At 43.4% G+C, this 17,677-nt stretch overlaps 1 protein-coding gene across 4 annotated transcripts in view; it reads right to left on the bottom strand.

Moving 5' to 3' along the window:
* The window catches only part of Trim37 (tripartite motif containing 37), a 138,924-nt gene that overhangs the window by 30,862 nt on the left and 90,385 nt on the right, over window positions 1-17,677 (bottom strand). For 3 of the 4 annotated variants that reach the window (XM_031351971.1, XM_031351972.1, XM_031351973.1), the window contains exons 23-24: window positions 4,071-4,181; window positions 2,173-2,251 (exon numbers count right to left, since the gene is read on the bottom strand). In XM_031351971.1, the coding sequence (XP_031207831.1) occupies window positions 2,173-2,251; window positions 4,071-4,181 (190 nt within the window). Of the gene's footprint in view, window positions 1-1,026; window positions 2,252-4,070; window positions 4,182-17,677 lie in introns of those variants that run through there. The other variant, XM_031351974.1, reaches the window with a different exon arrangement.

The raw sequence follows: 17,677 nt of genomic DNA, 5'->3' as shown, positions 1-17,677 counted from the left end.
AACAATATGCTCACATACACACCTTTAACCCCAGCACCTAAAATGAAAAGGCAGAGGCAGCCTTGTCTACAAAGAGAGTTCTAGGCCAGCCAGGGCTACACAGTGAGACCCTGTCCAAAAAGAAAAAGTAAAGAAAAGGAAAAAAGGCAAACCAGGGCCAGAGAGGTGGGTGGCTCAGTTCTCACAGCACCTCCGAGGCTTTCCAAGTGGGATTCCCTGTACCTGCACATGAGGTGCGGCTGTGGCCTCAGACACTCATGCACATACACATAAATACAAATTTAAAAGCCCTTAGATAAATAAGTAGGTATTTAAGGAAGGTTTCAAGTAAAATGAAAGGGGATGGCTACCCAGGAATGGTACCTAAGGTGTCGTCTGACCTCTATCATGTACACTCATATACACATGAGCACGCACATGTACACAAAACAGACACACCTTATGCTGAAAAAAGTACAACAGAAAAACTAATAATAAATTATGTCCAACAGAAAAGAGAAAAGGCTTTTTGTTTTGTTTTTATAAAGCGAGGTAGGAAAGAGCGATTATTAGGGAAGAATCTGATACACAGTGTAAGAGCACAGGGCAAGCAAACACAAGAAGGGATTCTACTGTCATGTCTCTGACCTTCTCCCTACCTAACTTCAACCACAGCCAAGGTGGCCATAGAGCAGCTCTTGCCATCATTGGAACACTGGGTATGCTGGACAGCTTTAGCTCTGGAGTAACATGCTTGCTTAGCATGTAAGGGCTTTGAGCTCCTTCCCCAGAAGTATCAAAATACCAAAAGCAAAACACCACCTACTTGGACATTTTAGTATACTGGATGGCTAGGGGTTGGGTAGGAATTATTCTTTCCATATATTCTATCATTTATGAAGAAATATTTTGGTTTTTAAAACGAAGGACTAGAAGCCCAACATCTTAACAAAATGTCCTTATCTATAATGCTAAACAGCCATAGCAATAAATTTAAAAGAGGGAGGGGAGCTTCTGGTCCCACTTTCAATAAACTGCAGAGGCACATTTTCTCAAGTTAATTTTATTAACAAAAAGTGCAGCTGTTAAGAGAACAGTAAACTATGAGTCATAGCATTCAGCAGCCATCAGCCATGGGACGCAGATGAGAGTCACTAAGTACACGCAGGCAATAGGGAGTGCTCTCCTCTGTGTACATCCATGCTTCAACCGTCTCTTGACCACTTTAAGTATAACATTCACAAACATACAACAGCTCAAACACAAACACAGGAGCAAAATTTGGCAATCATTTGGAGTTTGGGTTAATTGGGAATATGAGTGAAAGCCTTGCACACAGCTTCATGTAGATGCATAAATCTTTAAATGCACTCACTGAAACCAACGTCCAACCAATGGAAATACATTGTTGGAAAATATCTGTTGCACTACAGCTATGTTTCAGGAAGCAGAAAAGGTGGACAACTTTAAGTAATCTTATACGTGTCCAAATGATCATGCATATAACCAATCCACAGTGACTTTACTCGTTTTAAATGACACCTATAAAGGTCACATAACTGAAAGAAGGTGTGCCATTACCCAGTATGCCAACACTTGAACAAGTGAGAAAAACATCAAATTTGGTCTATCATCATATTTCAAAGAAGGGATTCTGTCTAACATTGCTACAGTTACTCAGGAAAAGTGTCCACTGAGCAAAATCTGTTTATAAGCAATTTTCCTGTTCACTATTATACAAGGCTTAATGTAATTACAACCTAATGAAAAACTTAAACTATGGCCATCTAAACCATGTGTCAGCCAAAGACAGAAGAGCACTGATGCTGAGCCAGGTCAGAGCATGCAATGCCTCCAGGTACTTTGTGACAGTTAGCTGGCTTTCTATTACAGAAGACAAGCTGCTTTTGTTAATGTACTAATTTGCTAAATTAATTGAGCACTACACTGTTAGTTCATTACATTGGAAAGAACTACTTTGCCTTAATCTTTTCCATATATTCTACTGCACTCTGCTGGAACTGTGTGCCTTCTACTACTAGTTTTGGAACTGCTATTGCAGGTAGAGATGACCAAAAAGAAATAGGACTAAATAAGTCTGATTATCTGACTGCCGACAATTTTGAGCACCAACTTCCAACAAATTTCAGGGACCAGGTAGCTTGTAGCTTGGTTCTCATGTCTGGCAATTACCTTCCACCTCCTTCATCGGTGTTGAAGTGGAGATGTTCAGGGTCTATTTGTTCACCATCAGGAAAACTGGAATGTGAATCTAAGAAAAAGATTGAAAGAAAAAAACTTAAATAAAAGCAAATGTCATAAGGCATGTGTTCTTTGCCCAGTCTTTGCGTGACCTTACCAAATGTTTTACTAACGAATAAAGATGTGCTGGGGGGAAACAAGCCTGTATTTAGAGAATGTATAAGTTGTATGTAAGTAATAAGGACAAAAAAATGCACAGACACCCACAATTAGAAGAGGAAAGCCACAGCCACACTGCCCGAGACACCACCCCAGGAACGAACACGGCGGTGCTCCCTAGCCTCAGCATTATGGACACAAGCTGATCCTTACTCTACAGCACTGCCTGTGCACTCATCACTGCAAATCTGACCAGCATGCAAAATAAATTGCCTCAAAGCCAGACACTTCTTTAGAAGCAGAGGCGATTGCTAAAGATGCCTCAGGGCATACAACCCACCAGAGACTTGTTGCTGAACTGAGAAGGGAACTAGGGTAAGGGACAGAAAGCCCAGCAGAGGCCTGGCCCTCAAAGTGCACTCTCCACCATACTGTCTCTGTTTACATTCCGTCTGTAGAGTAGCAATAACCTCCTCAAAGCACAACAGACACAGATATCCACAGCCCAGCAAACATAAAGACAAAGGGCCAGGGGGATGGCTCTGAAGGGACAAACCTCTCGCCATGTGACAACCGTAGTTAAATCTGTAAAAATGGACCTGACACAGCTGTATTCTCAGCATTCCTATGGCAAAATGGGGGCAAAGACAAGAGAGTCATCCAGAATCTCAAGGCTACCTAGTCTGGAGTTTGGAATACAGAGGCATAAACAAGGAAGGGTGCCACAAAACTCAGAGGGAGAGAACTGACTCCCCAAAAGTTGTCTTCTGATTTCCACACCTTCATCAACATGCACAACCTCACATTCACATACACATTTTCTTTGTTTATTTGTTTTTAAAACAGGGTTTCTGGATCCCTGACTATCCTGGAACTAGCTCTGTCGACCAGGCTAATCTCAGACTCAAGACATTTGCCTGCCTCTGCCTGCTGAGTGCTGACATTAAAGTCATGTACTACCACTCTTGGCACAAATAATTTTTTTTTTTAAAAAGGGGAAAATAGTAACATATTTCTCTTAGTTTTTTTTCCACTAAGAATTCTTTTCTGGTCGGGCAGTGGTGGCACATGCCTTTAATCCCAGCACTTGGGAGACAGAGGCAGGCGGATTTTTGAGTTCGAGGCCAGCCTGGTCTACAGAGTGAGTTCCAGGACAGCCAGGGCTACACAGAGAAACCCTGTCTCAAAAAAACCAAAAATTCTTTTCTGGAGGTCAAAACCAAACCAAACCAAACAAAAATCAAAACAGATTCCAGGGTTTGTATGTGTGCTTTAAAAAATTAAAAGGGTTCCACAGGTTAAAGTATGATAGAAAACAGAAAAAATTCTGAAGGGAGAAGAAAAAATATAAGACAAAAACTGAAAATTCCAAACATATGAAACTTGAGCTCAGATGCAGCATGAATACTTAGGCGTGACAGCCCACCCACTGTCTCTGCTGAACACTCTCTGTTCTCAAGTCTCCTGGGCCACAAGCTACCCAACACCAGGCTGCAGGCTTTCCCAGGCAGGAAGCAGCACTCAAGTGGCTAACTGGCAAACGTTACCTAACAACTTTCTTGATACTTACCACATCGTTTACCACAGAATGTTCTCTCACAAATGACAGTAATTTTTAAAAAGAAGTAAAAGCGGCAGAGCAGAGTGAGCAGAAGCAGCAGAAGAGGCAGAAAGGGCAGCAGCAGCAGCGAGGCTTTTAGGAACCTGTGTAAAATGACTACATGCTGCACCTTCATCCGGGGGCTGGGCCAGGAATGGATCATCGAACGCGCCCATGCTGGTGTGCTCCTCCTGCTCCTCGGTCTCAGTGTCACATTCAATGTCGCTGTCACTACTCATGCCTGGCAGGAGGGAAGGGGAAAGGGTGTGATAAGAATCCACGGATGTGCCAAGCTGGACGCCCACTGCACTTTATACTGATACAGTCCAACAAACACAAGAAAGAAGCAGCCACACAAGCTTCTATTCTCTGCAGCCTGTGAGAAGCAGCATTGTTACTTTATTCTTTAATTAGAACTGGGTATCATAATCCTTCAAAGTTTTGTGTAGCTATATAGTGAGAAAAAGATTTTCCACATTAAAAACTTCTTAGCATGTTCTAAAAACAAAACAAAAAAACAAAAACCAGGTAATCTTTCAATCTGATACACTATAAGAACTAATAGTCTACAGCTGGAAATATCCATAAATACAGACATACATAATAGAAAATTCCAACAATTCTAGCAGTAAATTGGTGTCAAATCTACTTGGGTCCCTTGTTTTATATTTGTGTGTAATTTAGATACTCAGTGTATACATTTTTCATTAATACCTAATAGCAGGCTGCTTTAATACATTTGTAATATGTAAAGATCAGAACAGTTGACTTATCTACTGTCTTAGTCAGGGTTTCTATTCCTGCACAAAACATCATGACCAAGAAGCAAGTTGGGGAGGAAAGGGTTTATTCAGCTTACTTCCACATTGTTGTTTATCACCAAAGGAAGTCAGGACTGGAACTCAAGCAGGTCAGGAAGCAGGACCTGATGCAGAGGCCATGGAGGGATGCTATTTACTGGCTTGCTTCCCCTGGCTTGCTCAGCCTGCTCTCTTATAGAACCCAAGACTTCCAGCCCAGGGATGGCACCACCCACAAGGGGCCCTACCCCCTTGATCACTAATTGAGAAAATGTCCCACAGCTGGGTCTCATGGAGGCACTTCCCCAACTGAAGCTCCCTTCTCTGTGATAACTCCAGCCTGTGACAAGTTGGCACACAAAACCAGCCAGTACCTCTACCACCTTAGGTCTCTATCAGTCTGTGTTGGGAACATTCACATCACACTTAACTAGCTGTTAAAATATTCTATCAATCTAGTCAACCAGTCACCCGACTAAGCCTCTGTGCCTTTGGGATATCTTGCTATTCTGGTCACTGTTACGGCTTGTAGGTGTCATCTGGGCAGGACCATCAACCCGCTCTGGTGCTACGAGAGAGCCAATAATCTTCAGGGAGGATGCTTCCAGGTCAGTCCCAGCTCCTCCAGATCCAAAGTGTGTGGTTTGCACTTTTTAAAGAATTTACGTGTGTGTGTGTGTGTGTGTGTGTGTGTGTGTGTGTGTGTGTGTGCTAAGAAGAGAGTAAGGAGGGCCTGCAGATGATGAGAGAACCAAGTCCTCAAGTAGACTCCTAGGTTAATTCCTGACTTGCGCATGGAAGCCATTGGCACATCACATATAATACACACAAAAAAGAAGCAGCAACGACTTTTATGTCTACGGGTAGGCTTGATGGAAAGAACAAATGTCTTTGCTTAGAGCGTAAACTAAGGTCTAAGTGCTGTGCACACTATACACACTATAACAATTGTCTCAGGAAATTACCATAAGACCTGTCCAAGAGCTACTGCTATTTAAATAAAGCAAATGTAGACATCCTCTCTGGAGGGCAGGTTCTCACTAAACAGCAATAAACTCTACAAAAATTAATGGCCTAGCTACTGAAGGACTCTGAAAACTAAACCAGAGAGGGAATATTGCTGGAGTCAAATGCTGAAGTGCCACCCAACTGGCCAACTCAGGTCTCATGAAATAATTTAAAATGTTCACTACACAATAGAACATCAATAATCAATTCCATGGCAACACAGACACTGGAATTTTCTAACAGGGACTTTTAAATTTGTTACAAATACTCACTGTCAAAGAATACTGAGGAAGTTTCCAGGTCAGATCACAAGAATTCTTGGGGAAGTAAGAGGGCTAAAAAAGGTGTGCTTTAGCCAGGGGGTGGCGCACGCCTTTAATCCCAGCACTTGGGAGGCAGAGGCAGGCGGATTTCTGAGTTTGAGGCCAGCCTGGTCTACAGAGTGAGTTTCCAGGACAGCCAGGGCTATACAGAGAAATCCTTTCTCGAGAAAAAAACAAAACAAAACAAAACAAAAAAGGTGTGCTTTAATATAAGCAATGCTATCAATATATTGAAGCAGGAGAACTTCAAATTTAAAAATCTTTTATCAAAACAAACCAAAACAACAACAACAAAAAAATCATTATTTTCAAACATCCAGGAAAGATTTCTTTTTTCAGTACTCAGAATACAAAGCTAGACCTGGATTCTGAAGTGTCTCCACTTTTCATTAAGAACACATACATACACATGGAAACTGTTGGCACATCAAACAAAATACTTGTTCAAAAGAGGGGAATATACAAGTATTCCTTTCTCTTCTTTTTTGTATTTAACATTCTGTAGTCTTGTTTGGCCTAAAACTAACAATAGCTTAGTCTGCCCTTAAACTGAGGTAATCCTCCTGCTTCAGCTAGGATTACAGGCATGAACCACAAAGCCCAGCTAGAATATAGTTTTACAAAGACAACGCTAGACCCATCTGTGAAACACCACTCCCACCTTGTGGCCGTTCATGGAACTGGTCCTGAAAACAAAACCCGGCTGATTCTCCAAACTGCAGCCATACATTTCCTCACTGACAGTGATTATAACACACTATTAACTATATGATATTTCAGAAATATTGCAGTGAGGAAAAAAACTTTAACCTTGAACAAGCTCTAGATGTATCAATGTCAACCAGCTGAAGCTAGCTGTGGAGATACAATCTTGTAATAACCTTAGATGCTTGGGAATTCACATGGAGAGACAGGCAATTTATTTTTAATATACTAATAATTTATACCTGCCTCCTCAATCAGTGGTTCTCAACATTTCTAATGCTACAGGCATTTAATAAAGTTCCCCATGTGGTGGTGACCCCCCAACCACAAAATTATTTTTATTGCTACTTTATAACTATAATTTTGCTATTGTTATGAATTGTAATATAAATATCTGATATGCAACTCTGTGGTGGTTGCAACTCACAGTTGAGAACCACTGTTCTAAAGGACTCTTAACATTGTCTAAGAATCTTGCCTTCCCTGAAAAGCTGTGTACTCATGGAGTGGGACCAAATTAACGGACTCTGCTCATTTTCCTTGTCCATGAACAAATGATACAAGATGAAACTAGGAAGTTGTTGCTGGCCCTGAGAAAGCTTTCCTTGTTGCTAGAGATACAGAAAATTAAAAAACCTTCCCCATGAATCCTCAGAATGTGTTTCAGAGTTCTTACCAAGTTTGCAGCTGAAGCAACTACCTTGTCACTTTCAAAAAAAGCTAATTCTCGAAGACTTCTAGTTCACTGAAATGACACAGAAAGAGAGAGGGGGAGAGAAAAGGGGCAGGGAGGCAGGAAGGCAGGGAGGCAGGCAACTATAAGCCAGATGTAGAGGTTCACACCTACAATCACAGCATCAAGAGGCTCAGGAGAGAGAACTGCTATGAGTTCACAGCCATCATGGGCTATTCAGTGAGAATCTGTCTCAAAATGGGGAATGAACGGCAGCTACGAGGATATAGCCGCTCTGCTGAACTCCTGGGGTCCATTCTGAACACAGCGAAAATAGGGCATACGACTCATGTCATAGTCCCAGTTCTTTGGACTGGGAGTCAGGAAGATCAGAAATTCAAGTCCAAGCCTGGGCTATGTAGTAACAAACAAGTACAGAGGCATACCCACACTGAACAGCTAAGTTTTCTAACCCTAACCTACCCTATCACACTTAGGCATGTCTCACTCAAGACTTCTAAAGGAGAGTGCTACTTTCATTACATTAATTTTATTTTATTTTTGAACAGCTCATCTGATTACTGTAAAGATGATCAGCAACAGTAAGCCATCACAGGTTGTAATAACTTATCTGTTAGCTAATCTAGAGCAATGTTTTTAATAGCTGTGACAAGACTTTTCTCTGGAATGGGTATAAGCATCCCAGACTAAATGAGAGATCTGTATGGCTTTAACAGTTCAGGCTTCAGTTTACAGAATTGTACAGCTTATCAATTGTGTGTTGTTGTTAAACTAGGCTGCCAGTATCAAATCGTTAAAGAAGACCAATAGAAGGTTGTCCCAATTAGTTCCAGTTAGAAAGGAATGGGTCTATTTATGATCATTGTGTCTGAGGAAAAAAAAAATTACATTCCACCAACACATACCTACAACCCCAGCAATGGGAGAGTCTGACAGGAGGACTGAATTCTAGTATGATAACCAGAGTGTATCAAAAACCCAAACCTAAAACCAACAAAAAACAAAACAAAACCCCCATGATTTTAGTAGTCCTGAACTCCCAGCTATTAGAGAAGCAGAGGAATGAGGCCTTAAAGTTTCTTTAGACAGCCTCTTTCTCATGGAGGAAGAGAAACCACAGCAACATGACAGAACAGTTCCTCCATTTGATAAAAGTAAGAACTTTTTCTCCATCCCCCTGATTTTTGGTCTTAAAAAACATGAATTTAAGACACCCTACTCAGCTAAGGCTTACACTGAAAAATACCGGTTTCCTGACTTCTGTTGGCAACAGAATAGCCATAGTGTTTTCCTCCTGCCATGAGTCCTAGGCTTTGAACTCTGGTAATAGGGTTTGCCACTCTCTACTCTACTGAGCCTCTGCTAGCCTCCCACTTGTTTTTGAGGCAGGATCTCTTTCTTCTGTCCCACTGCATAGTCAAGTGAACCAGCCTATGAACCATGGATGCACATTACCACAGTGATTTCTTTACCTGGGTTCTGAGGCGTGAACTAGGGTGTCAAGCTTTCATGTGGCAAGTACTTTTACCCACAGAGATATCCCTCCAGACCTCAATTTGCTTTAAACACTGCTGTCAAGTCTCTTCAATATTGCTAATCTTTTTTTGAGATAGGATATCACGAAACCTAAACTGGCTTTGAATTTGATATGTGGTAAAATCAAGGATGATACCAAATTTCTGATCTCCCTCCCTCCATCTTACCAACACTGGGATTGCAGGCCAACTCACCATATGTGATGCTGGGAACTGAACCCAGAACTTTGTGTTAGGTAAGCACTCTTATCAAGTGAGTTCACTATGGCCCATAATGATTAATCTTTACTGTTGACTTACTGGACGGTGTTTTCAAATAGTTTTTGTTGTTGCTGTTTTGTTGCGTTTTGCTTTCCAATACAGGGTTTCTCTATGTGGCCCTGGCTGTCCTGAAATTCGGTCTGTAGAACAGGCTGGCCTTGAACTCATAGAGGTCCTCCTGCCTCTGTCTCCTGAGTGCTGGGATTAAAGGTGTATGCTACAGCAAAGCTCCAAATAGGTTTAACTGAGGAACAAAGAGTCACCCAAACATGGGTAGTACTGTCTCCCAGACAGGGGCCTCGGCCTGTAGAACACCATCATTATCCAGTTTGCTACCTCCTCGCCCACTGCCAGCCTTTCTATATGATGATCAACTAACTGTACCTCTCAAACAAGAGGACAAGACAAATATTTCTTCCTTTAAATTCCTCCATTAGGTATTACATCAAGCAAGTAACCAATACATGTGCTTCTATGCTAACCAGATATTCACATGGAGAAGTGAGATGTGACTGCCTTAGTGGGAGACTAAAATTAAGTTCAATCTCAGCTGTAGTTCCAGTATTTGGGAGGCTAAGATAGGTAGATTTAGTCAGTATGGCTATATAGTAAAATCCTGTTAAAAAACAAGAACAAAGTTCAAGTCATTGTTCACTTCAGTTATGTAAGACGCACATGCGTTTTAAAAGGCTTCATGTCCAAAGCCCCAAACCCCATTCCAAGTGTAACAGTGACTCTCCAAACTGTCGCCACAGTACCAACTGAAACAACACAGTTCTATATATGATGCTACTCCTGATTTAGATCCCATTCAAAGGATGAAGGCGACAGATAAGAACATTCCTCATGGGCTGGTGAGACTGCTCAGCGGTTAAGAGCACTGACTGCTTTTCTGGAGGTCATGAGTTCAAATCCTGGGGTGGGGGGAGGCAAGAGGGAGAAGGGAAGGGCAAAGGAGAGAGAAAGTTCCACATGATCTGACTGCTACTTCTACTCTGGCATCAGACTTACTGGCTAATCACCCGACTAACTTCTACTTTTACCTTCAGATGAAATTTCCAAGGGTAGACTACAGCTTAAGCATACAGAGAGGAAAATTCTAAGCACTGACTCTAGGTTCAAATTCTAACCCTTATAATGACTATTTCTGTGATTTTCAGCGAAGTAAATTATATTTTTCTAAGTCTTAAATCACTTATTTGTGGTCACTGCCTCTCCTTTGGGTCTGGAATGACCCCAGTGCACTGGAACAATAAATTCCTCTTGCTTTTTGCATAGATTCAGGCTCCACGTGGTTCACTCAGGGGGTCTCTGGTAAGCTAAGGCTCGACAGTCTTACATTTGGTGCAGTGGCTGGGAATCTGACTCCTTGTGGGAATACACTGGAGTAGTGAATCAGAGGTCTCGAGCTCTTACTGCGGTGGTTCCTAGTGGTTCCTGTTTGTCTTTCTGTTCGTCAAAGTCCAAGTCTGTAAGTCTGTTTTAACTTTTGCTTGCAAAAAAAAAAGTTCTGATGTGGTAAAGTGCGATGGGAAGAAATGCCTTAATGTTTAGACCACGGAGAGTGGGGGGATGGGAGGGTGGGGGGGGGACCTCCTGGAGGGAGCTGGGAAGGTTCTGATCCTTCTAGAAACAGCAAGACAATATTGGCGGGAGCCAGGTCTTGCTATAACCTGGTTTATCTGGCTCCTGTTGTGTGTGCAGGAGCACCTAGTTTGTTTTGACGTGGCTGGCTCAGCCAAGCAACTCTGTTATCTGGCTCCTGCAGTGTATACAGGAACATCTGGTACCTGTAACTGGGCCCACGGAAGGGGTAAACTGTGTGTTGATTTGTCTTTCTCTATGTTCTTGGACCTGGACCCCCAACCATGACAAGGTAGAGCTGTCTGTGTGGTAATTGTTTTTCTCTATGTTGGTATCTTGTTCTATGTTCTTGGACTTAGACTAATGACATTTTTTTTTTTTTTTTTTTTTTTTTTTTTTTTTGGACATTGGACAGACTAAGAGACAAGTTATTTACTCTATGTTTCTCCACATGACCCACTGGTAGGGACTTTTGACTTGCAGGTGATCAAAAGCAGTTGAGGAGAGGAACTTTAGGCTAGGATCCTTAGAGCACCTGGACCAAGGGCCCTACATAGTTACCTAGAAAAATCTAGTGTAGGACCCCCCTCCTCCCTCATAGATAAAAGCCTTCCTTTCCCAAGACCCACTAACAGGTTCTGGCTGTCAGGAAGAAAGAAGTGCAGGAGGAGAGATCTGGACCCGAGAAACTTCTGATCCTTCAAGACTCTTTAACAGCAGACCTGTTACTACAAGACCCTCTTCCTCCAAATCTCCCTACCCAAGCCCCCATGGCACTGCCAATGCCAGTACCAGCTCCTCAGCCCACAGGAGACAAGAGACTGGGACCATTGCACAGCCTTCACCAGAGGGAGGAATGGGAAGAGACCTGAGAACCAAACCCTTGATACCATGGTGACTCTCTCACTGAGGGCATATGGACCTCTGAAAAAGGACAATCAGGCTGTGCAATATTGGTCCTTTTCTTTGGCCAACTTGTACAACTGGAAGGCCCACCCCCCAACTCCCTTTTCCAAAGGGCCAGTTAATCTCTTTGAGACTGTTTGATTTATAATGCAGAAAGCCAGAAGCCAGAGACACGGGGGCACCATCGATTGATCAGTCTGTCGTTGACAGTGAATTTCCCCTGACTAGATAGACCTTTAATATGGCAGAAGGTAAGGGGCAGCTGAAGGTCTACCACCAGGCTCCACTGGCAGGTCTCACGACAACCTACAAATTTGACCAAGGTATGTGAGGTTAGACAGGGATCAGATGAGTCACCTGCTCCCTTTCTAGAGCAACTCATGGAGGCATTCTGTCAGAATACACCCTATAACTTGAGAAGCAAGGAACACAAAGCTACTGTGACTATGGATTTTATAGACCAGGCTAGTAGAGACATCAGGAAAGTGTCAGAAGCTAGAGGAACTACAGGATAAGCTTTTGAGAGATTTAGTGCAGGCTGCTGAGAAAGTCTACCATATCAGGGAGACAGAGGAGGAGAAGGAGCAGAGAAAGCGAAAGAAAGTAGATGAAAGAGAGATGAAAAGAAAAAAAGAAAAGTGACAGGGAAGGAATCTACGGAGAGTTCTGACTCTCAGGCTAGAGGATGAATACAAGTTGTTTAAGACCTTGGACAGGGCACCCCAGGCCTTTGGCCAGGCCTGGACTGGCATGGCAGAGATGGGGAGGGCCACGAATCAGCCCCCCATCCATGTAGAACTCAGAGCCCAAGCCTCCCTGGTGTCTGTGCACCCCAATATCTGATGTGGAGGGAGGCCCAAGATGGAATCAGTCCCCACAGTACCAGGCTCCTAGAACAAGGGACCTTTGAAAGTACCAATCAGCTTGGAATACTCTCCTCCTGCCTGTGAAGAAAGCTGAGGCCCAAGACTAAGGAGGACTGTCTAGAGGGGACCAAATGCCTCTTGGAGGAGCTGGGAGGATTGAGATACAGAGCCTAAGACAAGAAGGCCCAAATCAGCCAGAGAAAATAAGTTATCTGGGCTACCTGCTGAAAGAAGCCACCACTGGCTCTCCAACACTCGAAAAGAGACCACCCTGCATATCACTCCTCCGCAGAGCCCAAAACAGGTATGGGAATTCCTGGGCACGGCCAGGTTCAGCTAGCTATGGATTCTAGGGTTTGCTGAATTGGCTGCTTGCCTCTACCCCCTGACTAAAAACAGACAGCCCTTCAATTGGGGTGAAAAAGAGCAACAGGCTTTTGATTCGATTAAGGAGGCTTTACTGGAGGCCCCTGTTCTAGGACTGCCTGATACCAGCAGACCTTTCCACCTTTATTATAGCAGAAAACAGGGGGGGTGGCCAAGGGAGTGCTCACTCAGCAGCTGAGCCCCTGGAAGCGACCAGTTGCCAATCTGTCAAAGAAATTAGACCCTGTTACTACTGGGTGGCCTGCTTGTCTACTGATAGTGGCAGCGGTGGTGGTTTTAGTTAAAGATGCTGATAAATTAACTCTGGGGCAGAATCTGACTGTGACAGTTCCCCATGACTTGGAAAGCATTGTTGGCCAGTCCCTGGATCGACGTCTGACCAACGCCCGCACGACTCAGTAAACTCATGTCCTAATGGGCCTAAACCCGGCCACTCTACTACCTGACCCTGACCTCAATCTGCCAGCTCATGATTGCCAGCAGATTCTAGCTGAGGTCCAGGGATAGCGAAAGGACCCGTTGATCAGCTGCTCCCGATGCTGAGGCGACCTGGTTCACTGACAGCAACTGCTACCTGGTAGAGGGACAGTATAAGGTGGGAGCCACCATTGTGGATGGGTGCCAGGTGGTCTGGGTAGAACTGCTTCCTCCAAGAATGTCAGCCTAAAAGGCAGAACTGATAGCTCTGACCAAAGCCTTGGACCTGGGGGCAATATATATATATACCTACCTACCTACCTACCTACCTACCTAGCTACCTACCTTCCTTCCTTCCTTCCTTCCTTCCTTCCTTTCCTTCCTTCCTTCCTACCTACCTACCTTCCTTCCTTCCTTCCTTCCTTCCTTCCTTCCTTCCTTCCTTCCTTCCTTCCTACCTACCTACCTACCTACCTACCTACCTACCTACCTCAGGTTCTGGGGCCAGAAAGATAGTAGAACAGTGTAAGGTATGCCAGCAAGTAAATGCTCAGGCAGCCAAGAGTAAACAGGGCAAAAGACCTAGGGGAGAACAGCCTAGAGTTTATTGGTAGGTCAATTTTACAGAAGTTAAGCCAGGAAAATATGGTTACAAATACCTTCTAGTGTTTGTAGATGTTTTCCCTGGGTGAGATGGGACATTCCCTACCAAGCAGGAAACAAGTACCATGGTAGCTAAGGAGATATTAGAAGAAAATTTTCCAGAGGTTTGGAGTGCCCAAGATAACTGGATTGGACAATGGTCCTGCTTTTGTCTCTTAAGGTAAGTCAGGGATTGGCAGAGATATTGGGGATTAATTGGAAGCCCCATTGTGCATACCATCCCCAGAGCTTAGGGCAGGTAAAGAGACCTTGGAGACTAAATTGACCTTGGAGACTACCTTGGAGTGGTTAGTGCCCCTCCCCTTGGCCCTGAATACCCCCTACCATTTTAACCTGACCCTTTTGAGATCCTGCATGGGACACCCACTCCCTTGGCCCCACCTGGCTCTTGATCCCCACAGGGTGACTTTTCAGGCTGACAAAGGATCTTATTGGTCAATAGCAAGCTTTCCAGATCAGCCACATAGAATTGTGGCCTAAACTTAGTGTCCTATATAATGCAGGTACCCCAGAGGTTCCACACAAGTACCAAGTTGGAGATTGGATATATGTTAAGAGATGTTGTGATGAACACTTGGATGCAAAGTGGAGAGGGCTGTTCTGATGTTGTTGACCATCCCAAACTAAGTTAAAGCACATAGAGTAACTGCTTGGGTTGAAATCAGATCAGCTCCTTTGCTTGATGCCAATTAGATAGCAGCCAGACAGCCAAACGACCCACTTCCGTAAGGCCAGAGAAACCATGAGATGGCAATGGTGTATCTCCAGCACTAAGACTCTGCAGCCCCGACAACCCTACCAGGGTGACCTGGCAGGTGATCTCAGCCACTGGTGATGTGACTTGGTCCACTACCCGAGTTGTATCTCATGGCTGGACCCTGTCTTTGATTTCTGTGATTTAGCAATGGGCCTTGACTTCTGGGGTGTTGCTGCCCTGGAGACACAGGGAGAGGGATTGCCTGAATGTGGGGGACGAGGGACTTGTAAATCTACACCGTGTCCCAGAAGTGGCCTTGAAGGGTGGGGCTTAAGGTGTGGACACCCAAAATTGAAAAGTGTTCTGCCAAAAAAAAAAAAAAACCCCATATATCTGTGTCTCCCAGACGGAAGAAGCTAGCATTGGGCCCATGAGTGTTAGGGGGCCAACCATTTCTTCTATGCTACCTGGGGGTGTGAAACATCAGAAAGCACATACTGGAGACCATTCTGGGGTTAGTTAAATATTCAATGGCCAAGGTGAGAGAAAGGTTAGCCAAGTGGAAGAGAGAGAACAGAGTCAGGGCTGGTTGGAGTCTTGGTTTAACAGCTCCCCCTGGTTTACTACCTTGATTTCTGCATTGTTAGGACCCCTGATCATTTAGTTCCTACTTCTGACCTTTGGCCTTTACATTCTAAATTGCTTAGATGCCTTTATTAAAGCTTGAATAGCTACAGTACAGTTGATGGTCCTGAGACAAAGATATCAAAGAGTACAGAGGACCAGGGATATGAGCTTCATAACTATCCACAATAGCTTCATGATTGAAGCATGCACAAAGAAAAGGGGAGAATGAAAAGATCAGCTCGGGAACTTTGGGAAGGTCATGCAACATTTGTCGCTCCAGAAGGGAGAGGCTAATTAATTAACATTCCTCAGACCACAGAGTGGGAACCAACCTGCAGGTGGGGACACATGTCCTGGAGACAGCAGGACGGACTGTTGCCCACCTTCAGACAAGAGAAGTCATTGCCACCTCATTCCCTGAAGACCAATCAGTTTAAAAAGTCACACTGTTCTGCCAATCACATTGTACCTAATGGCTGCTGCCCTGAAAACTGTATAAAAGCTCACTGAACAAGCTGTATGGGGTCACCGCCTCTACTTTGGGTCTGGGATGACCCCAGTTCACTGGAACAATAAATTCCTCATACTTTTTGCATCGGAAAAAAAAATCACTTGTTTGTAAACTCAGGAAGAAGTTAATGACTATAAAGAGTAATTATGAGAATAACAGCAAGAATTTAGTAAATATCAACTGTTTTGATGATATACTTTTAGTTCCTCTATCAGAATACTTACCACACAACATTATTTAAGGCTATTTACCAGTGTCTTCAATATCTAATCTGTACTTTTTAAATGGTTCTCCCTGGCCCTCCCCCCTACCACACATACACAGCATACCTTACTGTGGGGAGCCGCAGCTGCCACCCTATACATTTATATTGAACACCTGGTCTCTGGCCAGAGCAGAGAGCATTGAGATAAACAAGCCTTAGTTGGAAAAGCTGTGTGCCTCCAGTTTGTGATGCAAGCTGGCATGATTTCTCATAGCCTATTATGCTTTGCCACGTAGCTGATGCTGATTGGGACCAGGGAAAGTATTTAACCCACAAGGGCTGGGGGCTGAAGGGAGAATAGAATCAGGGGTAAGTATGTAAGGATAGATATAGATAGATATAGATAGAATTAGGGCTGGTGATGGGCTATGTAAGATTTAGGAGTAAGTATTTAGAATTGGGGCTGGTAATGGGATAGGAGAGAAGATGTAGATATAGAAGTAAGATGTAAGGATAGATATAAGACATAGAATTAGGAATAAATATTTAACTAATAAGATGTAACTAAAAAGAAGATATAGAAGAATATAAAAGAAGCTAGCTAGTAAGAAGAAGTAAATATGAAGGTTCCTGATTGAACTGCATGGAGAAGGGCTCGGTGTTTGCCTCCTTACTTCTAACTGGACGGGTAAGGCAGCCGACACCTTACAAAGCTACAGTTTGCTTTCTTAGTACCTGTAGCCCACTGTGCAAGTGTGTCTCAAGGACTATTACTCTGGTCAGACTATTATCCTGACCAGGACAGCCAAAGGCATACGCTAGATCTCTGTGTTTGCTATAAACAATAATTCATCAATGACTGAAATTCAAATGAAGTAGAAAGTAATAGTGGGGGAAATCAAAATAATTTTGAAAGTTGTTCTTTTTTGCTAACCTATAAAAGATATAGGAAGAACAATGACATAAGATTGTTTTAAATATCTTTTTTCAAAAAAGATTTATTTATTTATTTATTTATTTATTTATTTATTTAATTTATATGAGCACACAGCGCTGTACAGATAGTTGTGAGCCTTCATCTGGTTGTTGGGAATTGACTTTTAAGACCTCTGCTTGCTCCGGTCAACCGTGCTCGCTCTGGTAGCCCTGCTTGCTCAGGCCCAAAGATTTATTTATTATTATGAATAAGTACACTGTAGCTGTCTTCAGACGCATCAGAAGAGGGCATCAGATCTCATCATGGGTGGTTGAGAGCCACCATGTGGTTGCTGGGATTTGAACTCAGGACCTTCGGAAGAGCAGTCGGTGCTCATATCCGCTGAGCCATCTCGCCAGCCCTTAAATAACTTCTATTGCTTAAATAACCAGATATTTTATTTGCTATCTTGAAAGAAATATTAAAAATTATAATTGAGTTGGGCAGTGGTGGCACATGCCTTTAATTCCAGCACTTGGGAGGCAGAGGTAGGCGGATTTCTGAGTTTGCGGCCAGCCTGGTCTCCAGAGTGAGTTCCAGGATTGCCAGGGCTATACAAAGAAACTCTTGTC

This window comes from Mastomys coucha, unplaced genomic scaffold (genome assembly GCF_008632895.1).
Source record: "Mastomys coucha isolate ucsf_1 unplaced genomic scaffold, UCSF_Mcou_1 pScaffold5, whole genome shotgun sequence".
In the NCBI taxonomy this organism is placed as follows: domain Eukaryota; kingdom Metazoa; phylum Chordata; class Mammalia; order Rodentia; family Muridae; genus Mastomys; species Mastomys coucha.
The sequence above is the reverse complement of the archived record's forward strand: the minus strand, read 5'-3'. Positions and strand labels throughout refer to the sequence as shown.